Source organism: Aedes aegypti, chromosome 3 (assembly GCF_002204515.2).
Source record: "Aedes aegypti strain LVP_AGWG chromosome 3, AaegL5.0 Primary Assembly, whole genome shotgun sequence".
Taxonomy (NCBI): Eukaryota; Metazoa; Arthropoda; class Insecta; order Diptera; family Culicidae; genus Aedes; species Aedes aegypti.
In genome coordinates, this window is record NC_035109.1 from 27,999,608 (window position 1) to 28,025,615 (window position 26,008).

The 26,008-nt window shown below is 38.4% G+C and overlaps 1 protein-coding gene across 1 annotated transcript in view; it reads right to left on the reverse strand.

The window, feature by feature from the left end:
- Nucleotides 1–5,981: 5,981 nt before the first annotated feature.
- Nucleotides 5,982–26,008, reverse strand: part of LOC110679103 (tetra-peptide repeat homeobox protein 1-like) — a 44,565-nt gene continuing 24,538 nt past the window's right edge. The window contains exons 2-3 of the mRNA XM_021853063.1: nt 7,609–8,013; nt 5,982–6,586 (exon numbers count right to left, since the gene is read on the reverse strand). Of these exons, the coding sequence (XP_021708755.1) occupies nt 6,317–6,586; nt 7,609–8,013 (675 nt within the window). The 3' untranslated portion in view covers nt 5,982–6,316. The remainder of the gene's footprint in view (nt 6,587–7,608; nt 8,014–26,008) is intronic.

Here is a 26,008-nt window from a genome sequence, read left to right on the forward strand (position 1 = left end):
GAATGGTCGAACACGGTTCTCTTGATTTGTTCTTATTGCGTATCAATTATACATGCGGCGATCTGGACTATAGAAATTCATACATTTTGCCTTTAGAAAGATGGAACGATTGCAATACGAAAGCTTTATTTATCGTTTTTGCATCACCCCACATCAAGGCGTCGATAGCCGGAATCTATGACAAAAGGTCGAAAGACAAAACGTCGAAAGGACAGAAGGTCGAAAGACAAAAGGTTGAAAGGACAAAAGGTCGAAGAACAAAAAAGGGGAGACAAAAGCTCTAAAATCTTTTTTCAAAGAAGGAAAAATTTCCCACCAAGCAAATCATTTTCGTCCTTTTGTCCTTTCGACCTTTTGTCCTTCGACCTTTTGTCCTTCGACCTTTTGTCCATAAACCCGATAGACGAGGGGAGTGCGCACGAGCCTATCGATCACAAGGTTCTTGGTTCGATTCCAGGTAACAGGCTTCAAATTTATCCCTCTCATTTACCATTATCACGTCTATCTTTTGATACTATCAAATGATACTATCATTATGGGTAGTGATAGGGATACTATCACTTCTTGAAACATGATGAATAGAAGATAGACTATATTATCTCTATCAATTGATAGACGGATGGAGATACTATCAGCATTTTTTATCACTGTTGGATCAAGCATATCTTTATCATCTATCTTTGGGTAAAAATATACTACTTGCAAAATTCTATAGCTATCCCTACCCAAGAAACATTTGCCTATTTTATAATCATTTATTAAGCAATTTTTCACAACTACATACTGAATAGTTGCTTTATTATATTACTTTGCAGCTGCTACGCACACATTGTTCAAGCAAATCTGGCGAAATTAATAAGCTTCTTATCATTTAGTGACTGTAATCATATATTGTAATGATGTTTATTCAGGTTTCACTTAGCTTAATAAAGATTGATGATTTAACAACGCTAGTTTAAAAAACTACATTATTGCATTTCAATTCAGCATTATGTTTAACAACATTTTAATTATTTCCAAGTGAATCCTTTGTTCAGGCGTTGTTCACACAAATTTGGAGAAGTTATAAAGCGTGTCGTTGTATATTGACTTTATTCTACAACTTCAAAATCGCTTTATAAGCATTCATCTCAGCTTTTATTCAACTGCCACATAATTGATTGAAAACAAATAAATGACTAAAAATAGCTAACACTGTATACATCAAATGCAGTGTATACCTTTACCATGAATTAATAACCACACTTTTAATAATTACCTGAATACTGGATTCAAACTCGAGACCTTCCCATCGTCAGCGGTATACCTTGCCATCTGCGCCATACTTGAATTCATATATCAGCCTTCCAGTGCCCAATATAAACCTCTTGTAGCTGATTATTGATCATGCTTGAGCTTCTATTCAACAATAACTAATCAACACGTGCTATGCTGATCAACAACTGAATAAGCGCATTACTTCTGCTGCTGTTCAGTACTGATGCGAGCTGAACTCAGAGGGCTATTTATAGCGCACAGTGAGAAAATTTATTTCAATGCTGGTCAAAAATAAAGTTTATTCACAAAGTAAAAACAGTCTGAAATGATCAATCGAATTTCATAATAAGTTTTAACTTGTTAAAACTTTAATTGAATTGTTCATCTAACTATACTAAAAATCATTTATTTAATGTATAATATTTCTACAGTCGCCTCTCCACATCTCGATATCGAAGGGACCATCGAGATAGGGAGAGATCGAGACATAGAACAAATTTTTAACGAATACTAGATTGAAAATCACCCCGTTGCCAGGAAAATCAAAAACAAACAGATGTCATTTCGTCTTCGCAAATTGTTTTGAATCTCTAAAATCTAGTCTAGTAACCTTTGATAATGGGCATATCGACATACGGAGAGAAAATTGGGAACGAAAATCACATCGAGATATGGAGATATCGAGATAAGGAGGATATCGAGATATGGAGAGTGAAAATGTATGCAGAGTGAAGGGACCGAAAAAATCATCGACATAGGGAGAGATATCGAGATGTAGAACATCGAGATGTGGAGAGTCGACTGTACTAGGTTAATATTTTAATTATTTGTCGCACTTTTTCCATCTATTAAACATTATACAAATATAAAATATATTTCAATCAATAATCCTATGTCAGAAGACTGATTCAAAATATTTTCTAAACATATATGAATATTGTATTGAGAAAGCATCAGTTATTATTGTATCCAACATGTTTTTATATATTAGTAAGTTAGTGACGAATTCGCCAAGGGTGAAAATCCACTCAAATAAAGATAAATAATAATAATATTGATAAGTTGAACATTGCAATACATTAGGAATACAACGCAATTTTTAGATATTTTGTCCATTTTTCAAAAATTTGGTTATGGTGTGACCTATTTTGTAAGGCTTCTTTGTTGCTGAACAATGTGTTTAGTAATCGTTATTTTGGACTTCTTTGGATGACCTGCTGGGATGATATATCTATGTTGTATTAGGATGTTATAAAATACCTATTCAGCTTTTAATCATGTTCATGTTAAGCATGGAAACAGCTGAAGTGCGAAGCAACCAAATCGTTAGTTCGTCTCCTGTACATCTGTTTACACAATTATATTTGTTTGGTGGAATATTGGCTCTTTAATAGAAGGAAAAATGACTTGTTCAACTCATTAGTAAAACTATCTTGACAAGTCGGCAGAGATTCTTTGGAGAAGTTTAATAAGTGTTGATTCTACTATTATTCATTCCAATGAAAAATGTTGAACATTGACTTAAATTTGGATCTAAATACCATCTTCTCAGCTCTTTGTAGGGCATTTTTTCAGCTGTCACCATTATTCAACAATAATTAACTATGTATGTTTATTTGTGACACTTGACTGTAAGTTGGGTAACCACTTTCATGTAACTATTGTTAAATTATTATTTATACTTCGATTATCATTAAAAATGTTATGATTAGTAACTTTTTCCGATATCAATAACGTCGCAGATGATGATCACTACATTTGGAAAATTTAAATTTTGATATTTTTAATCCAATGTGATTCGAAATTTACCCTCGTTGATACATTACGTCGCCATTACGTCCATTACGTTAATCCATCCATCGCATACACGTCTTGGATTTGATTTGAAAATCATTTGAAACATTTGAAAATAACATAAAAAGACATAATATGTTTTGCTTGAATAAGAGCATACTCATATACTGTTATTCACATTGTTTATAAGTTTTACTAATCATGCTGGTCAACATTTTAAGTATTAGACACTGAAACTTTTGTACGATTTGTTGTTAATCAAATGTTCAATATGCTACTAAAATGATGGCTACAACCTATAGAAGCTTTTAATCAGTCAATTGTTAAACTTTTTATGTGTTGTAGAACAAAAGCTACTATATTTGCATTTTCGGAGGTTTATTCAGCTCTTATTCAAAACACAAACTGCAAGTGGAATAACAGCTTTTTTATAAGCGGAAATTAATGTTATTCAATTAATGATTCAACTAAAAATTTGTTCAGCAATGGTTGCTGCTATGCAGCTTGTATTAAACACGTAAGTATCTTAAAAGCTACCAATTGTTCCTTGGGTATCTATCATATCATTGATACAAATACTGAAACCAAAATCTTGCGCATAATGGGAAAAGGCCAATAAAAACAAACCAAGGTATGTTCTCATGGATATTTTCGGAACGGGCACGACGAGAGAATGACGGCAATCGATGTCCGACGTCATTTTGAAATCCAAGATGGCGGCCTCCGGTTTGGTAAAATCCTTGAAAATCCATGCAATATCAAAATGGCGTCGGATATCGATGTTCATCATCCCCTCGTCGTGCCCGTTCCAAAAATACCCATATTGCATGGGTTTTCAACAATGGATCATTGAAGGTAGTTTTTGTCAGTGCTCACCGCATCAAAACAAAGGCGCCACTGTATATTGGATTTAACATTGTGACAGCATTGCTGTTCTGTCAAACACACAATGCTACGGTGGCGCTATCTATTCTTTCCATAGCGGCCGTTTTGGTTATTTTAATGATCCATTTTTCTTGACCAGATGCCGCCATCTTGGATTTCAAAATGGCGTCGAGCATCAATTTTCGTCATCCCATCGTCGCGCCCGTTCCGAAAATGCCTATATTGCATGGGTTTCCAATTATTTTACCGTGCACCCCCGTTAATTTGAACGGGGTTCATTTTTAATTTGAACATCTAGTCACCCTAGAAACGTGTTTTTGGTTACCTCTTTCACTGTTTTGTTTTGATTTTGCATTCCGTTCCACGGCGTTCCATCTCATTTCACTCCGTTCCATGAGCTAAATGACGTTTGAACCATTTTTAATCTGAACGATGTGCAAATTAGCGGGGTACATATTAAAAAGTGTTCAGATTAAATGTGGTCAAACCAACGGGGGTACCCGGTACTAATCCGGAGGCCGCCATCTTGGATTTGAAAATGGCGTCGGATATCGATTTTCGTCATATCCTCATCGTGCCCGTTCCGAAAATACCCATATTGCATGGGTTTCCAACAATTCTTACTCTCCTGAAGCCGCCACATTGGATTGCTAAATATGGAATTTAGTTAAATTTCTATACCCATCGTCCAACAATTTTTATTCTATTTTTATCAATTGATAAAGATAGAACCTCTATTATTGTTATTTGAGAGATGTTGTACATCATAAGATTTTTTTGGGATATGGATACTATCACTCTATCCTCTTTCTCTGATGGGAACCATTATCTCATTGATACTATCAGGATGGACAAGAAGTGATAGTATCATCTGGCTGAACTGGTAGTATCAGTTGTCTATCAGATAGATGATAGTATCATCGTCTATCTGATAATTTTGATGCCTGCCCGTGAAATATATTTTTGCAATGAGAATACATTTTTTTTAGTCGAACACATCAAGTTAAATTGCGAAATTTGTTCAAAAATAAATGAGGACTTACGCATTTTTGGCCAAATCTCACCCCCAACGACGGTACTTGCACATTTGTTTTCAATGTTCCACTTTTTTTTTTTGGTTTATGAATATTGTTCGATCCATTCGGATCAACTTTGCCAGTAAAATTGATTTGCGTTCCTATTATTCTCAGTGTATGAGAAAATCAGAATAGGCCCTTTGCAAATCAATTCACTTATGACTCGACACAAAAACATCATCCTCTGATTGCCTGTAGAACAACAGGAGTGTTGCCAAAATAGTTCAACTATTAAAAGACGTATCTTTTATCTGTTTCTCAGTATATTGAATATTATGCCCTACAATCTATTAATAAGAAAGTATTAAAAGGCTCAATTGTAACCAATGCATGCTTTGTTGGCTAATTCCAATAAACTAATTAGTTGTGTTCTATTTTTTCGGTGAATTTAAATCGTGAATAATAAATACACCGCAATTGAACATAGTTTTCTGGCAACTTAGTCCAGCAATAAAAATTGATTGCCGAGGAAATCAAAGTGCATTAATTTCAATTTGTGATTTAAAGCATAAAAATTAAGTATTTTCGAGTGCTTTATATACAAATCAAAAGTTCAATAGTGCATAAGTGATCGGTGCGTAGCTTGTGTGAAAAAATTGGCATTGGAGCTGAGAATTGGACCTTTTAAAGTGGTGAGTTTTTGTAAGCTGTTCTTGTGTTGTTTTATTCGGCAGCTCACGAATGACGATAATTTCGTATGCATTTATTTGATTTAATGATAAAACCCATGATATATAATATTTTTGTGAAAGATTAAATCACATCTTTCACAAAAATATTATATATTATATTGGAAGATTATAGTTCAAGGAATATGTTGAGTACATTGAAGTTAACTCTTGTTCCATAGATAAATTTAAACAAGGACGATAAGTTAGTGTTGCCGAAAATACCCTCAGGGTGCCGAAGCCATCATTTACCCTATTTAATACGCCTAAGGTCTCGCCAAGAATGAAAAAAAAACAGGTGTTGATTTTAAAATGTCATTTTTATTGAACTACCTAAATCAATAAATAAATATCAATCTGCTAACCAAATATCAATTTGAATCTTTATCCTAGTGTTTCATGGAAGCTCGTAGATTACCTCCTTTATTGAAAAAGCTGATAGGGCACTTGCAATTCACCTGTATACGCTTAACAACTCCTAATCACTTCTATGCACCATTGTATTTCAAATAACATAATAAAATTAAACCTAAATCCACCAGTGGTGGTCATTTTATAATCTCTTCATAGTTTTGTGCTGTTGTCGCCAGTAATATTTCACCTGGCGGAATAAAATTGACTTCCCATCCATCTGCTTCACCACAGCTTGGCACCAACCCACGGATCCGGTCCGTACGGTCCAACGGGCGTGTGCACCGGGACGGGCACCGGTTTGGGGACGGCCACTGGCACCGGCGCGGGGACGGGCACTCCGACGTGTTTCACCACCGGAACGGGGACGGGTTGCGCCACGGGAACCGGATACGGGCGATCCACTGGGACCGGGTAGGGCCGGTCGACGGGAACGGCAAACGGTTTCGGGACCGCAACAGGGTAGGGACGGTCTACTGGGATGGGGACGTGCACCTGGATAAAGAACGATACAAAATGTGAGTCTTGAGTTAGTATTACAGTTAACTCTCCCTTACTCGTTATTGAAGGGACCATCGAATTAGGGAGGTATCGAATTACAGAACACAAAACCAATGCAACTGCAATCCAAGGGACCATCGAGTTAGCCATGAAAACCAACTCTTAGTATGGTTCTCTAACTCGATATCGAGATACGGAATATCGAGTAAGGGAGAGTTAACTGTATAATAATTTCTTTCAATCGTATGAAAAAGAAGTTTCAACTCCATAGGTCGATGGTTTTACCAATTTAATCGAAAAGTCCCTTCTAATTATGCATAGCCGCAATGCACGTGGTCTCACTCATATTTGTTGGTTAGAAGTTATGCTAGCGAATCAAACTAAATTGATATTGAGGTTGGATCGCGAGGTCATGTATAAAGGAAAACATTATTTCAACGGTCATTCCAAGCGCAACCTCGAGGGTGGACATATATTTGAACTGCTGTCATTGCGGTCCAGTAATAACGGTCGATGGAATTTTTGCCATATCCCCAAATATGATGTACCAGTAGGGTTACCATATGACAGCGAAACAAAAAAACTGTTTGGCATTTCTCAAAGATCAAGTTATGTGTCTTCAGCTGTCTTCAGTACATTTTTTTACGTGGGGGAAATCTGCAAACAAACGCTTGAGAAGCTAACACAGGGAGTGTTGACCGTCCATTGATGATTTCAATCAAATAAAAACATCGCAATAGGCATAACAAGTTTTTCGGGCAAGTGTACTCTAAGAAGAGTATGGTCGGTAACCCTGTGTACCACACTGCAACTGTTTCGCTCGAACAAGTTGTGTCAATGAAAAATGAATCCTCTTTTCACAAGCGATCTCCCAAAAAAATCAATTTCAATTGGTCCACCATGTGGACTATGACCGTCGAATTTCTGCGCCCTGACATTGCCGACGACAGGTAATAAATATATCATATGCGAAATGGGGAATTTACGATTAAAAATGCACGAAAGAATTCAATTACCTTAACTGGGACGGGATATGGCCTCTCCACCGGAACGGCATACGGCTGCGGAATGGGAATGCCAATCTTCTTGGTGACCACCGTGTGGCTGTGGGTGTGTGCGTGAGCCCCCAGGAACGGCCCAACAGGGGCTGCAATGGCCGGTGGGGGAACTGGGGCAGCGCCTACTACGACACCATCGTGGAAATGAGGCAGAGGCAGAGGCGCAGCAGGCAGAGCATGGGCATGGGCGTGGGCGTGGGCAAAAGCGTGACCATACACAGGGGCCGCCGGAGCGTAGGCTCCCAGACCGAAGATGCCACGTTTATCCTTCCGGCTGGGTTCCGCTTTGGATGGAGGCGTCTCGATTGGGGATGTCGTTATCGCTAACGAGGTCCCAATCGTCAGCAGCGGGAGGAGCAGTACCTGTGGGTGCGATTATCGGGAGAGGGGATAAGGAAAATTTAGAATAATTTAGAATTGCGTTCACGCTGATTCGTATGAATTTAATTTTATTTTAATCATGGCCCTGCCATTCAGACGAGAGCGCGTTTTTAACCTGAAAGTAGATCAGGATTGCCTAATGTGTGCGGCCCACGAAAAGTTTGAAGATTTCTCTTATATCTAGCTATTGATCTACCAGCTCAAAGTTAGATCATACCAAGACCAATTAGTTAGTGGTTCATACCAACACCAGCCGAGCACGTGGGTGTTTTTCATAATTTCACCCATAATTTATCCATCTTTACCACGCGTAATGAGTTAATTAATTTAGTTTTTTTTATTTAATAATAAACTAAACTTAAACCTAAATTCATAATTTTGAAAATAATCGAATGTTGTGTGTAAATGTGATTATAAATTTTCATTTTCAATTTAAAAATAATTTTTCGCTCTCTATAATCGGCCATACTTCATTCATCTTCTTGACACTATGTCCTCAATGGACTGAGCCTGCTTCTCAGCTTCTTAGTGTTCTTATAAGCACTTCCCCAGTTATTAGTTGAATAAGTTTTCTTTTCCAAAGTTTCCATTTTCGCATTCGTATGTCGCGTGGCAAGTACGATAATACACTATGCCCAGGGAAATCAAAGGAAATTTTCATTACGAAAAGACCCTGGACCGAGCGGGAATCGAACCCAGACGCCTTCAGCTTGGCTTTGCTTTGTAGCCATGAACTCTAACCACTTGGCTAAGGATGGCCCCCATGATCGCCCCAAAATAGTTGGTCTTATATATGGCCCGTGATCCAACATGGTTGGATACGCCTGAAGTAGACAATTAGTAACGTGACTCGTGGCTTGCTTTGTTTTGAGCCTTATTGTTTTACACGAACCGGCGGATTTTTCGCCGGATGTCATTTCTCTTCTCTTGAAAAAGCTGACGCAGCCGAGCACGGAAATGGGCCGCTGACAAGTGCTGACGGGATTTTGATTTGGGTGGTAATCTTCTCGTACCCATGTGGCAACGATGATTATACGTGGTTCACCTGTGGGGTGAAGGCAAAATGCAACGTGGTACAATTTTTGCTCATTTTAATCCTCAAAATCATTACCATAATGGAGTACCATATCCGAGTGGATTTACCGTGAAATTAATCCTCGTCGGTTTTCACTGTCGCCAAGTTGGAAATGCTACTTATGTAGGTACTTGGAACATCGCAATTGTGGTGTCTCGTTTATTGTGCACTCTGTAAAACAAGTGTCAGTTTCCGACCAGAGACCTTTTTCAAGCATTGGCTTAAAATTCTTTACAAATATTTCAACAGTTAAGCCTGATTTGCTGCTGACAAGTTATTTCTTGGCCTATCTTGATGCATGGGATCGATCAAGGAAGCGCCTTTTTCTCATCGCACTAGCAGTTGAAAAGAAATGTCGGTTCAAACGGGAGTCGCTGTAGAAAATTTCTGCAAGGAATCTGCGAGAAATGTCTTTTGCGATTCCTTTTCAGCAGCAAATCAGGCTTTAAGCTTGACATAAGCGAAGGAAAGTAAGAAAAGGCTTCCCTCACATGAGATTTAGGTTAGATCTCTCGACTCTCAGGGCATAGAGTATCATCGTGCCTGCCACACGATATAGACATACGAAATGGTTACTTGACAAAGATAGCTTTCAGTTAATAACTGTACAAGTGCTCAAAAAGCTACTAAGCTGAGAAGCTAAGTACTAGTTGGGACATAATGCCATAAAGAAGAAGACGAAGAAGAAGTACCATATAGCTTCTACAATAATTCTGCAAAGCAATTTATCAACAAAAAAAATCATCTGATGTTTAAATGGAAAGAAATTAAACATTCTTAAACAAGATTTTCGGATTTTGTTTTCTCAGAAACTATAAAGGAATATGCTCCTATAAATTCCCCTTTCGATTCTTCCAGACTTCCTAGTAAATCTTTCCAGCTTTACTGCAGGTACTTCTATATCGAATCATATCCAGCTTTTTACACTAGCCATAAAATGTCTGGGGGTGATTCGATTTTGACATTTATCGCCTACGAAATTATTGTTTAGTCTTAGTAGGTAGTGATTTCAGATTGTTGTTTATTGGACTGTCAAGAATTTTCATTGTATTCATTATCAGTGGTAGCTTCTTTGTTCTGACACTTTAATAGCTTATCATATTATTATCAGTAATTTGATTCTTATTACCACCATTTTAGGCACCACAGGATCATCAATTTTCAAATGGAAATAGTTACTACACCAAATTAATGGAAATTCAAACAAAATATCAATAATTTAGATCAATTATAACGTTTTATCATTTAGTACCTCTGTTGACTCGAATGTTGTGCGTTATCTATTGGGACTAGACAAAGTGGACCCCTCAAAGCGATTGGTGACCCAATAACTCAATTGGTTACAAGTTCAAAATTCAAATCCCAAAGAATTGAAATTTATCACGTGTAATGAGTTATTTAATTTCATAACCATGCGGATTGAATTACCGAACAACTTAATATAAGCGTCAATTTATATTAGAGTGTTACTGCCTCTCTGTAGTAGCGGACTTTAGGGCAAGTGTGCCATAGGGGCAAGTGTGCCACCCCTGCTTTTTATAAACACTACAATATATATTTTCTCTTTGAACTTAACAATATGTTCCCTAATAGTTCACAATACAATGATCAAAATATTATGAAAATTGCTCAATTTTTCACGTATTTACATCGACTTGTGCAAAGACAACCAAATTTGAATGGATTTTTATAAGATTTCGTTGTTTCTAAATAGCATAATGAAAGGTAAATTATTTACAGATTTTTCTAACGTACTGTACATCGTGAAACTATTCAAATGTGTAAGTTATTGTGGCATTTGAATGAAAAAAGTATTTTGTTTTACATACGAAATCCAGTTTGGTTGAAATGTATACTTATTGGGGCAAGTGTGCCACCTATTTGGTAAACAAAAATTGTTGGAGTGAAATTGATAAAAATGTGAACATCATCAACAAAATCATAATAATAAACCAAAATGAAACACTAGTAGTAGTTTCTGAAGTATAGTAGGGGAATAACTTACATGTTTGCCCCCCAAAGTTATGTTTTCTCAAAATATTCAATAATAACATGATTTTCGGCTTATCAAGTACCGTTTTACATATCTACATCAAAATTTCACCGTTATTTAGTGGTGATCTAGTTTAATATTATACATATTCGCCGTAATATAAGGGTAATACATATATTGTATTGAATGGAGACAAAAATAACCATTTTAGTTATACGAATTGTGTAATAGGGAATTACGCATGTTTTGAACCTTGTTATAAAGCATCCCCTTATTACGGTAAACTTAAAATTATTTTTAAATTATCGATTGGCGTCTGCTTTGTAAGTAATATCAATAGGAAATAAATAAAATTTCACTACAAGTAGAATTACATGCGATGTTCATTAGGTGGCCGTCTTGCCCCATATGGGTGGCACACTTGCCCCATAGTGTCAAAAAATAGGTTATTTTGGATGATATTTGAGAAGCTCCAAAACTAATACTTTTTGAAGTTATTTTCTTTTTAAATGGTACAGTGATTATGAAAAGATGTGAAACTAAAATCATGAGGCTAAATTGGTGGATTTTATAAGCTTTAGGCAAAGTTAGAGAACAATTTGCTTAAGGTGGCACACTTGCCCCAAATTCCGCTAGTCATGTCGTCACTTGGGTGAGAACGACTCGTTGATAGCCTTCCCGCATCTTTACTCTTCCACAATACAGTTGCTGTGGAAGCGATGTAGGTATGATAGGCAAACAGCAATGAGAATATATACCGAGGTGAGGAAGAAGACATTTAGTGTGCGTGACATCGGTGTACGGTGCAAAATGTCTCACAACTACAAACGAAGCCATAAGAAGCCGTGGAAATTAGTGACGTAGTTTATTTTGTTTACGTTTTTTTGTCTTTACTAATACATAGCCATTGCTTCTTCTTCCACACCTTAGTATATATTCTCATTGGGCAAACAGTTTCAACACTAAACAAATCGCACTCGCTCTGCGCGCGTCTGTAGTAAACATAAGATGGATGGATATAGGCTATGAAAAAGGTCTACGTGGTCTGTGGACATTTGAATTCTAAACTTGTAACCAACTGAGTCGACGCGGTAAATGGCTGGGCATGGCGTACCATTGGTACCTCGCGTACCTGCAGGAATAAAATAGACCCCTTTGTGCGGTCCTTAGCTTCTTGCCCAGCAACTCCTATCCCTACCTCCTCGTGGTACTGGCCGGGGTACGAGTAACCTTGGGGAAGATCGGGTAACCAACCCCCGGTGGGAACTTTGGTCGTATGCTGACAGGGAAGGAGGGGTTTGCTTTTGCAAATCTGGAGCGTCTGTACTCCACGTTAGGAGCGGCTCACAACAGCGTCTGTTTCCCATGTCAGGGGCGGCTGATCATCGTCCGAGTGCCAGAGAAGGACTCTAAGCTAAACTGCGCACTATGGCGCTCCGAACATTTAGGGGGAATGGTCCTCCGGAAATCTAGGGGGTTGGTGTCAGGCCCTGCAAGCCAACCGTAAAAACACATCAGCACAGGAACGTCAACGAGAGAATACGGACCGGAACAATCGGCAAAGACCACAGCGACGAAAATGGACTAGCGATTGGAAACTCGGTACGTGGAACTGCAAATCTCTCAACTTCATTGGAAGTACTCGCATACTCTCCGATGTACTGAAGAACCGCGGTTTCGACATCGTAGCGCTGCAGGAGGTGTGCTGGACAGGAGCATTGGTGCGAACGTTTAGAGGTAATCATACCATCTACCAGAGCTGCGGCAACACACGCGAGCTGGGAACAGCTTTCATAGTGATGGGTGATATGCAAAGGCGCGTGATCGGGTGGTGGTCGATCAATGAACGAATGTGCAAGTTAAGAATCAAAGGCCGATTCTTTAACTTCAGCATAATCAACGTGCATAGCCCACACTCCGGAAGCACTGATGATGACAAGGACGCATTTTACGCGCAGTTCGAACGCGAGTACGACCGCTGCCCAAGCCACGACGTCAAGATCATCATAGGAGATTTGAACGCTCAGGTTGACCAGGAGGAGGAGTTCAGACCGACGATTGGAAAGTTCAGCGCCCACCGGCTGACGAACGAGAACGGCCTACGACTGATAGATTTTGCCGCCTCCAAGAATATGGCCATTCGTAGCACCTATTTCCAGCACAGCCTCCCGTATCGGTACACCTGGAGATCACCTCAGCAGACAGAATCGCAAATCGACCACGTTTTGATCGATGGACGGCACTTCTCCGACATAACCGACGTCAGAACCTATCGTGGCGCCAACATTGACTCCGACCAATACCTGGTGATGGTGAAACTGCGCCCAAAACTATCCGTCATCAACAATGTACGGTACCGACGGCCGCCCCGGTACAATCTCGAGCGGCTGAAACAACCGGATGTCGCCAATGCGTACGCGCAGCATCTTGAGGCAGCGTTGCCGGATGAGGGCGAGCTCGATAGGGCCCCTCTTGAGGACTGCTGGAGGACAGTCAAAGCAGCCATTAACGACGCTGCCGAAAGCATTGTCGGATATGTGGAACGGAGCTCAGGAAACGATTGGTTCGACGAGGAGTGCCAGGAGGTTTTAGAGGAGAAGAATGCAGCGCGGGCTGCAATGCTGCAGCATGGTACGCGGCAAAACGTGGAACGATACAGACTGAAGCGGAAACAGCAAACCCGCCTATTCCGGGACAAAAAGCGCCGCCTGGAAGAGGTGGAATGCCAAGAGATGGAGTTGCTGTACCGTTCTCAAGAAACGCGGAAGTTCTATCAGAAGCTCAACACATCCCGCAAAGGCTTCGTGCCGCGAGCTGAGATGTGCCGGGATAAGGATGGGAGCATCTTGACGGACGGACGCGAGGTGATCGAAAGGTGGAAGCAGCACTACGCAGAGCGCAGTGGTGGAAGCAGCACTACGCAGCAGCGCAGAGAACATAGGCACAGAAGGTCAGGACAGCGAAGGCGATGGCTACGTCAGCACAGCGGACAGCGGAAATCAACCTGCTCCCACGATGGGGGAAGTTAAGGATGCCATTCAACAGCTCAAGAACAACAAGGCCGCTGGCAAGGATGGTATCGGAGCCGAACTCATCAAGATGGGCCCGGAAAGGTTGGCCGCTTGTCTGCATCGGCTGATAGTCAGAATCTGGGAAACGGAACAGCTACCGGAGGAGTGGAAGCAAGGCGTTATATGCCCTATCTACAAAAAGGGCGACAAACTGGAGTGTGAAAATTATCGTGCAATCACCATCCTAAACGCCGCCTATAAAGTGCTATCCCAGATTCTCTTCCGTCGTCTATCACCTATAGCAAACGAGTTCGTGGGAAGTTATCAAGCAGGTTTCATCGACGGCCGCTCGACAACGGACCAGATCTTTTCCGTGCGGCAAATCCTCCAGAAATGCCGTGAGTACCAGGTCCCTACGCACCATTTGTTCATCGATTTCAAGGCGGCATACGATAGCATCGACCGCATAGAGCTATGGAAAATCATGGACGAGAACAGCTTTCCCGGGAAGCTCACAAGATTGATCAGAGCAACGATGGACGGTGTGCAAAACTGCGTGAAGATCTCGGGCGAACACTTCAGTTCGTTCGAGTCTCGGCGGGGACTACGACAGGGCGACGGACTTTCGTGCCTGTTGTTCAATATTGCGCTTGAAGGTGTCATGCGGAGAGCCGGACTTAACAGTCGAGGCACGATTTTCACGAGATCCGGACAATTTGTTTGCTTCGCGGACGACATGGATATTATTGGGAGAAAATTTGAAACGGTGGCAGATTTGTTCACCCGCCTGAAACGCGAAGCAACAAGAGTCGGGCTAATGGTGAATGCGTCGAAAACAAAGTACATGCTGGTTGGCGGAACTGAGCGCGACAGGGCCCGCCTAGGAAGCAGTGTTACGATAGACGGACATACCTTCGAGGTGGTGGACGAGTTCGTCTACCTCGGATCCTTGTTGACGGCTGACAACAATGTTAGTCGGGAAATACGAAGGCGCATCATCAGCGGAAGTCGTGCCTACTATGGGCTCCAGAAGAAACTGCGGTCAAGAAAGATTCACCCCCGCACCAAATGCACGATGTACAAAACGCTCATAAGACCGGTAGTCCTCTATGGGCATGAGGCGTGGACTATGCTCGAGGAGGACTTGCAAGCTCTTGGGGTTTTCGAACGCCGAGTGCTAAGGACGATCTTCGGCGGCGTGCAGGAGAACGGCGTGTGGCGGCGAAGGATGAACCACGAGCTCGCTCAACTCTACGGCGAACCCAGTATCGTGAAGGTAGCTAAAGCTGGAAGGATACGCTGGGCAGGGCATGTTGCAAGAATGCCGGACAACAACCCTGTAAAGATGGTGTTCGCCACGAATCCGGTCGGAACAAGAAGGCGTGGGGCGCAGCGAGCTAGGTGGATTGACCAGGTACACCAGGACCTGGAGAGCGTGGGTCACAGTCGAGGATGGAGAGAAGCGGCCATGAACCGAGGGAATTGGCGAAATATTGTTGGCGAGGCTTTATCAAGATAATTGATGTAAAGCCAAATAAGTAAGTAAGTAACCAACTGAGTTATTGGGTCACCAAGCGCTCGTCTAGCGTACAAGAGTCCTGGGTTCAAATCCCAGCCGAGCACATGGATTTTTTTTTCATAATTTCACCCTTGATTTATCCATCTTTACCACGAGTAATGAGGTAATTAATTTGATATTCAGATGTTCCTTGGGAGACCGACATTTCCCGTATAATTGTGAAGAATCTAAACTATACGATTTCCATTTTTTCACTTGCCCCACGCTACCTTATCTAACAAATTGAAAATGGCAATGGTTTAAACAAGTGATTGTGTAAATGCTTATAAAGAAAGTGCAAGAAGTTGGTATGATTGATGGTACTTGAAAGTCGTGTAGTAACTAATTGATAACAAAATATATACTATCATGGTAAAATTTGTTATTTGTGCAAAAATACTAAAAAACATTTAATATTGCTGTGTGCATTTGAAACGCAAATATCAAATGCGGGAACACCAAACGCGGTAAGACTTTCTACAGGCAATCCGATGTCAAAGTAATCTTTTCTATGCTAGGTTGGCGATGATGTGTGTAATCGTTGCTAGGTGTCCTTTGATTGTTTCGTCTTATCGCATTTAAAGGACATTTAGTGAAGATTTGCACCTCAAATGCAAACAGCAATATATGAAGAATAAAGCTAAGTATGCTGTTCCGCTCAAGAAAAGTAAAAAAATTCTGCCCAAGAAATGGTCAAATTCCTACAGTGAGCTCCATTTGGATTGACATTTCTTTTCAACTGCGTACTGCGATCAAAGAAAAATGCTTTTCTTGAGCATTTCTTGCAAGAAATTTCCCACGCATCGAGATAGGCGATTACTTTTCTGTTGAAGTGCATACTTCCCATAACAAACTTCGCCATCACAGTAAAATATGTAATTATTTATATATTTGAAAATTTTGTTTCAATAATTCATGAGAACAAACCAATATCAAATTTTGCCATAATAGCTCATTTACTATTCGCATGATATTCATTGAAGATACAAAGTAGAACCGTAATCCGGGGTACCATTGATCATTTTTGTGGATATGTCTTAAAAATTTCGTTTGAAAATGTATAAATTGCAAGTTTTATATTTTTAAAACAAGTACTGATACGCATTGCTTGTGTCTATATACTGTATTTTGTTTTTTAATAGTTTAAAACATGTTTAAAAAAATGTTTTAAGTGATTTTTTATTTAAGCTTATATGGGGTAACATTGGTCACCCATGAAAAAAAAACGTACAAAAATATTGAAAATATCTTTCCTTACTAAAACCATGGTCCCTAAAGCCGAATATGAAGGCTAGATTCTTACAAGTCATTTCGTTTTTGAGTTATTTCATAATCAAAAACATCTTGAATTATGGAATACGCTTAAATGTAGGCAATTTTCTAAGCAAATTCACCATTCTTTATGGTAATTTGTGAATTATGCTAAACTGAACATATTTATGAAAGTTTTGACACCGGAATCGTTTTCAGCGTTCTTATTTTTAGTAACAATCGCATTTATCTTGCTCATATCGTTTTCTGAACTCCTGTGAGACATGATTCTTTGATCGAGTCACACACACACTGAAGAAAAATTACGGATTCCGGTGAAATTTCACCGTAATCTCAACAGCTGAAGGTTCGGTTTTGAGAAAATCGATTTTGAAGTTTTTTCAGCAATTTTCCATTCCATACAAATTATATGGAAGTTATAAAAACAAGCCAATCTTCTACGAATTATGTTATTTTTCTGCCAGACGTTTAAAACTTAAAAACCGTAGAATTTTGATAATAAATCCTCGAGCTGTTTAGTAGAATACCTATAAGTAGATGAAAAAACCGAAAAAAGCTGTAATTTTCTCTACAGAAATTCAATTTTGTAACTTTAGTAAATTTCACTTTTTTCTAAGCATCTGTCGGAAAATGAATTACTGATGAAATTGTTCGAAATAAAAGCAATTTAAAAAATATATAGTTTCTGCTTGACGTTGAGTTTCTATAAACGGCCTTCACCTCATTAACAAACGTACAATTAAAACAAAATATTTTAAAATATTTGTAGAACAAAAACGTTAAAATCAAAAATTTGCTATAGTTTTGAAGCATTTCAAGTACTATCTCACTTCTCGACAGAAAAATTGATAAATCGATTGACGTTGATATTATTCCGAACAGCACTGTACATTGTACCCAATTTTCTTAAATCTCTACTGAAAATCTGATCGTCATTTAACTTTGCTATTTTTAGTGTTTTAAACTCATGCTGTATCTAGGGCCCCTTCAAAAAATCTGACCCGGCTTTCCTGGAGCCTAAATTCGGCACTGATCCACATTTATACAAAAAAAATATATTTTTAACATGAAAATGTTTCATAACATACATTGAGCACTGAGATCAAAAACGAATTCATTTTATTTGGTTTAGTTATTTATATCAATTTTGAAACCATTTGTAAAAAAAAAACATAACATAAAACATAACATGATATAAACATAATTTAAACATAGTTTTCAACATAATGATTTTTTTCACTATTTTTCCTGTAATTTTTTTTGCTATTAAATTATGATTTGCCTAAATATGTTTCCAAAATCGCATTTTGTGCGACATTAAAATGACATGTGTGGGCCCAGTGGGCAGGGCAAACCTTAATCTATTTTTAATATCTTTTTAAGAAACTTAATGCCCTATCTCAAACTATATGGGTTTGGAATGACCAAGTGTCTACAGGACGTGTAAACGAATCAGCGATCACCGATTTCAACAAAATTTTTGTCAAATGTACACTCACTTGAAACATGCAAACAGCCAAAATTTGGTTGAAATCGGTGATGTTCGGACACCTTTGTACTGTTTTGTGGACACTTGGTATGGATTGACCCATATACAATATTGAAATCCTTCCGGAAATTTTGGTACAAAAGGTGCAATAAGTTTGGAGAACAAGCGTTTTGAATGTGGTACCTAACTAAACCTAAAAATATAACGCATTAATCGTGGCAATAGAAGATTGTAACGATTTTTGCCTGAAATTATTAATGATTGTATTTGACATTTGTTCCAATGTTTCAACATTGGAAATTCTATGTAACTCATTGGTACTATACCTCCCTGGTATAGTACCAATGAGTTACATAGAATATCCAATGTTGAAACATTGGAACAAATGTCAAATACAATCATTAATAATTTCAGGCAAAAATCGTTACAATCTTCTATTGCCACGATTAATGCGTTATATGTTTAGGTTAAGTTAGGTTAAGTATATTAAAAACGTTTTTTTTTTTCTCTTATAAGCAGGTGAAATCAACTCACCTGTAAAAAAAACTGAACTGCTACGGCAAATGAAATGTAATATGTTGTTAACAAAATGTTAATTAAATCTTAAATTTATTTTACCAAATTAGGATGATAGTGTTGTCAAATAACACAGAACACCTAGATATAAGAAATGAATGTAATGTTTGGAATGATACTAATAAAGAAATTAAAAAAAAAAAAGCGTTTTGAATGTTGCTAATTTCTTTTCGGTGCAGTCCTGATTTGAATGCTTTCAATAGTTATTATTGCTTGTCATGACCGCTAGTTAGATCCTCGCTGATCCATTAGGTTTGGTACTTTTTGGAAACTTACGGAAACTTTTGACATCCCCTTAGAAATTCTTTGGCTCTCTCTAGATATCTCTAGGACTGAGCGGTTCCACGCCATATCGGTAAACGATGAAACTCGACTACCTTGGATTCAAATGGAATTTTGCACATAGTTTCGATATAATAGAATAAGTTTTTTCCACTGGTGGATAGACCATTTAAAATCAAGAGTAACTTCTGATAAGGGCGTAAGTATTTTTAGCATCACCATTTAAAAAAAAATGTACCTCGGAAACCGTTTGTTATGGAGAAAAAGTGTCTGAGGAGGGATGGTAGACAATCAAATAGGCTTTGTAAAAAAAATATATACACTGAAAAAAAAAACTTTTATTTTCATGAAAAAATCGAAATTAAACCTTAATACACAAATTGCAAAAAATAGGTATCTTCGTTTTTTTTTCAATTTTTTTCTGTAAAATTTCAATGTAAAACCAGATGTTTTAAGCACAGTTTCAACATGGTGCAATCTAAAATAAAAAAGTTTTTCTAAGAGCAACTTTTGGTGCATTTCTGAAAATTCAATGTCTGGCCGTAGAAAAGACGTTTTGATGCTGTAATATGATTCTTCACCGAAAAACAATTCAAAATGCTAATAACAATGATCTTTCTAAAACTAGCCGTTTTCAAGATATTTAGGATTCAATTATAAGGGGCCCAGATAGCCGTAGCGGTAAACGCACAGCTATTCAGCAAGACCTAGCTGAGGGTCGTGGGTTCGAATCCCACCGGTCGAGGATCTTTTCGGTTTGGAAATTTTCTCGACTTCCCAGGGCATAGAGTATCTTCGCACCTGCCACACGATATACGCATGCAAAAATGGTCATTGGCATAGTAAGCTCTCAGTTAATAACTGTGGAAGTGCTCATAAGAACACAAAGCTGAGAAGCAGGCTCTGTCCCAGTGGGGACGTAACGCCAAAAAGAAGAAGAAGAAGGATTCAATTATATTAATATCATAAAACTTAAGAAAATACGCCCGTTTCATAAGTTACTCCAGATGCTCCACCAACAATGTTACGTTTATCTCTTTCCACATTAATGTCCCCCCCCCAGTAATACCGCAAGGTGGTGCCGGAGAAGAATTCTTTAGGGTGACGGTGTACCTAGGAGACTGTTTTTTAGTGGGTAGGCGCCCCATTGCGAATCCCACACAGTGCCAAACCATACACTGTGGCATGAGCATGAACAAATACAGGCCAGTCTTGAGAAGATTTTTTAACTCCTAGAGATGCATGAAAAAAGGGCAGTTTCAACATGGTGCAATTTAAAATAAAAAAGTTTTTCTAAGGGCAACTTTTGGTGTAAAAAATATTAAAATTATGTACAATAATCGTGAGAATAAATAAATAAGGTTAAGAAGTTTAAATGCGTTTTTCCTTCTTCCCCTCCTTAACATCATTCATATTATCATCTTCCATCGTAATACCACAGACAAACAGAAGTAACACCTAGAACATTTTTCACAAAATTCTCTCGACCACAAATACTACCACCATCTAGTGAGCTTATTGAACGAAATAACTTTTTGTGCCACATGTCCAACAGGTGGCGGTAGTGTGAAATGTCAAACACGAAGGAAGGAAAGCGACGCGCGCGCCTCTGGTTGTGAACTTGACGACTGTTGTATTTTAAACTGATCGTTAAATTCGTGGGCGATGGAAATTTATCCAATGTTACGTCTGTTTGTCTGTGGTAATACTTATATTAATTCTCAACAATATTCCAACAATCATCCTGTATCTTTCGAACAGTTCATCCAACCGTCTAAATGTCAAAGAAAAAGTAGATGGGATATTAATGTGGGAAGAGATTAACGTAACATTGTTGATGGAGCATCTGGAATAATGTAAGAAACGGGCGTATTTTCTTAAGTTTTATGATATTAATATAATTCAATCCCAAATATCTTGAAGCGGTAACTTATAGGAAGATCATTGATATTAGAATTTTGAATTGTTTTTGGATAAAAAATCATATTGCAGCATCAAAACGCCTTTTCTATAACCAGAAATTGAATTTTCATAAATACACCAAAAGTTGCTCTTAGAAAAACTTTTTTATTTTAGATTGCACCATGTTGAAACTGCGCTTAAAACATCTGGTTTTACATTGAAATTTTACAGAAAAAAATTTAAAAAAATCGAAGATATCTGTTTTTTGCAATTTGTGTTTTAAGGTTTAATTTCGATTTTTTCATGAAAATAAAAGTATTTTTTTTTCAGTGTATATTTTATTTACAAAGCCTATTTGATTGTCTACCATCCCTTCTCAGACACTATTTCTTTATAACAAACGGTTTCCGAGGTACATTTTTTTTAAATGGTGGTGCCAAAAATACATACGCATCACATCAGAAGTTACTCTCGATTCTAAACGATTCCCAATTATATGAGATAATTTTCGTCTCATATACTTAATACATATGCGCAGTTTCATCCAAATTGGAATGGTACATGTCAGATTTCAGCATTTTATGTACGATTTCGCGTGGAACCGCTCGACTACCGCTTGGCTAGCGTAGTCTCAAAATCTTATGTTTAACGCTTCTGAAGAGTTGAAAAATCATAGATAAGTTGGCCCATCCGTTTCACTCAATGTCTTGTATTTTCACAATTTTCTCGCCCAAAGCAATGATTTCGTGTTAGTGTCATGCAAATTACATTACAACATTAAAGTGTTCATGAGGCTCTACTATATCCGTATATCCTTCGTAACTAGGATCACTAAATCACTCGATGTATGTTAATCAAAAACTCAACTGCATTGGATTATTCTCTGTCACGCTGATGATGATGATGATGTACAGGATTATTTTACCGCATCGTTTTTTTTTTCATCGCACGAAAATCAACAGCTTCCCGGTCCTAGCCTAGCCTTGTGCAAAGCTGCTAAGCCGAAAATATTCCCTCATCACTTAATCAATTTCCGACGGCCGCGCGAAATTTCACTTTACTCGTAATTTATTGGTATCACACCGCATCATCACACGAACGGGACTGAAAATTTCCCTGCGGAGAGATGGATATGACGAGAGCGTCGTCACCCCATTTGTCCCTCCAATGTGCTGTATTGTAGGGTAGATGTACCGGTATGCGTCACTTCGGATAATGTAAGGTTTTAAGACACAAATACGCATATAATCAGTGTTCATTAAATCACTTTGAATAAAATATCAGCGTTCTAAGAAATCTCTAAATTTGCTGAGAAAATTATTGAAAAAAAAATTCAATAAAATTCAGGAACAGGAACAACTGCAATAGTATTCGACACCCCAATTGTCAATACAAAAACAAGGTTGGTAACCTGTTCTTTTATTTTTCCTATTGAACACGGTTAGAAAGCTTCCATTTGATGTGTTGACACTTCAAAATTTTTTCACTGATTAATAAAAAATATGTTTCTTTAGCGGGCCTTCCTTAGCCGAGTGATTAGAGTCCACGGCTACAAAGCAAAGCCATGCTGAAGGTGTCTGGGTTCGATTCCCGGTCGGTCAAGGATCTTTTCGTAATGAAAATTTCCTTGACTTATGTTTTGATAACATTTTGTTCAGATTTCTGAAACATAATTTGTTATGTATGTCTGTTACATAGTTGTAGCAACTTGGGCGATTGCAATTCAAAGGCGACTAGTGGCAATTTTCCTCAGTTGTTACATAATGGCTACACCTCCTGCGCTTTTTTCGTTACATAGCTGTTAAATATTTCGTTGAATTAGCTTTTCCGTTTTCTCTGAAAATGTTACACACAAATTGCTGTAATTTCAATATGGCAAAGTGTGCTGCTTGGGGAGAAGCAGGCTCTGTCCCAGTGAGGACGTAATGCCAGGAAGAAGAAAAAGATGTTTCCTTAGGGTGGCGCATACTGGTGCATTTACCCTATTATAGGCACATGGCTTGGCGTTGCCGACATTAGGTAGATTGTGTTATTGGTTGCCATATCGTCAAATTGAATCATTATAAATCATGCAGGACTAGATTGGGACGGTCTCATGGTGACGAGACGATAGGCAGCAGCATCGTCGTCATCACCAATCACCGATCCTGGAATATAAAGTCGGCTGGTAGTGGCGGTAGCAATTTCGCTGTGGTTGGCGCTGCTGTAATAAACACTTAATTATCCTGTCATGTGCTGTACACAGGGCAGGCAATCGTCAGCTTCGTCACAGTGCGATGACGAAATAAAAAAAGACATCGTCATCCAGTATAGGGTAACCAATATATTTTGGACCTCTATATATTTTGGACCCCTGGGCCATTTTCCTGCATAATTCTCAGTTTTAATTGAAAGACCAACTCAATTCGCATGTCATTTGGAAAGATAGGACTATTCCGCACTTGCATCAACCATTTGTACATAGAAACTGTGTTTATTTTATCTGAAAATTATTTAATTTAATTGGTTCATCCATGCAACCGTCCGTTACAACACGTTACACACATAAATTGAAGCCGTCAGAAATTTTTCAAATGTAAACAAAAACTTTTTTCAAATTTCTTAACTAAATCCGTAGTATGTCTTCAGTTTTCCATTGTCAATCGATTGATTAGACTATGGGCGAGCATATTATACAACCAGTGTCGTGAGCTTTGTCGCCAAACGATAAAAAATGCCGGGGGTCCAAAATATATACTTTGAGGGTCCAAAATGTATTGGTGTGTCTAAAATAATGAAAAACAGTGCTTCACAATTCAATTATTTCCGACGTTTTATGGATCCTACACGACCGTATGGGCATTTTTGTCTCGTAGAGGAAGTTTTTCTCTACATGTTGGCATGTTCTTTGACTTGGTACGCTGTGCATTTAATTAATTGAGACAAAAAACTAAAATCACTTCCTTAGGGGGTCCAAAATACGACCGTTACCCTAATAACTCTGGCAGGTCGTCGTCTCGTCATCGACGAAAGAATGAGCATGAGCATGATTGACCGCCCGCAGTTGCTACTCCGTTATTGAAAGAATAGCTGTACTTACACAGGGAACCAACAGACACTACTCGGGATCAGTATCATCCTCAATGTGTAAATACTGGTGCTCTTATTATTATAATAAACAATACCGGCGCCGGCTGCGTCCGAATGCAGGTCAATTTGGGAATGGGAGGGAAATGTTGACGTGTTACTTGCTTTACAGAAGCCGAGGAGTCCTCTGCACTTCCACAAGAAAACACTGGGAGTTTGGATATGGGAAAGGATTCGTTTTGGTAAACGATAAATATATAATTCGAAATGAATACGTGAGCATATACACGAATGATCGCACTATCCAAACCAGACACGATACTGATTTCGTTGCTCGCTCGACAGGAGCATACAACAGGTTCAACGTATCAAACTCTACTGACGCTTTTTTTTTTGTTTTTCACCGGCGCATTTCGTTTTTTCTTCCGCGCAACGCGAACCGGACACAATGGATCCGGATTCCGTCGCTCGCCCACAAGGAGCATGCAACAGATTCAACGGATCCAACATTACTCGTCTCGTCATCGACGAACGAATGCACGACGAGCGTCAATCCAAAATCGTCAACGAACAACTTTGTCTTCATTCCGTTCGCTCCCCTTTCTCAAACGAAGGAGGCGTTTATTGTATATTCGCTTGCTATGCACAAAACGGCGAATACCATCCCAGAATTGCTTGTATTGGCGATTTAACCCGTACTCCTCAAGCTTCAGCAATAGCTCTGTTGATAAGCGCGTGACGTTGACGATTTAGAGATCGTTTGTTCAATCCTGGACACATTTTTTTTGTTTTATTTTTTCAAAAAAGGCTCACAATCTATCGACGCCACGGTTCATATTTTTAGTCGGCTCAGAGCTCCCGAACGAAGATTCAAAACGAAAGAGGCTTATTTGTTCGTCATGACGCCGAGCCTTTGTGGCGGACCACTGCAGCAAATCGTCATCCAACGCTGGTTGAGTGACGATGACGATTCGTTTTTTAGTTTCGTCGACGACTTTTTCTATTTGACGGTGACGTACATTCTCCGTACGATTTTGATAACATGACGAATATTTCATGGTGTCAAAACTGAACTTCTTTGTTATGGAGGATTTGATTGACTATTTTGCATAAAAAAAAATATCAGGAAAAAACATTTCCAAAGTTATTTTTTGTGATTACTAGTCTAACTAAAACTAACCTGTTTGAGACATAGAATAAAATTAAACCATGCTAAAAACGAGCATGTACTGTATTTACAAATATGCCAACACCTTATAAAATTTCTTGGAAAATAAGTTTCAGTCAAAAATATTAATATTTAAAGATTGAAACACAATTTTCAAGTTATAAAAAATGTCCTTCAATTAAGTCTACAAAACTAAAACAAATTTCTATTCAATTTTAAATTTTTAGCGCCATTCTCTGTAAATTTGAATTTGTATTTTTTTCCGAAATTTAAATTTGGTCAACTATAAATTATATTAGATGAAAGTAGTTCGTTTTTCCAAATTTTATCTCATTTTGTTAAAAAATGAACTTTTTCGTTTGACCTGCATCTATTCGCATTATTCGACATTGATTATTGCAGAAAATTGATTCACTTTTCGTAACATGTTTTCGTGCTGTGGGATAAAGAATCACTATATCTTGATTCATAAACAAAACATATTTATTTTATTTTTTTCGACGAAGTTATTAGTGAAGAGAGAATCGACGAAGAGAAATCGCTCATGTCAGTTGGACCTTTTTAAAGGAACAGTGTCGAACTGTC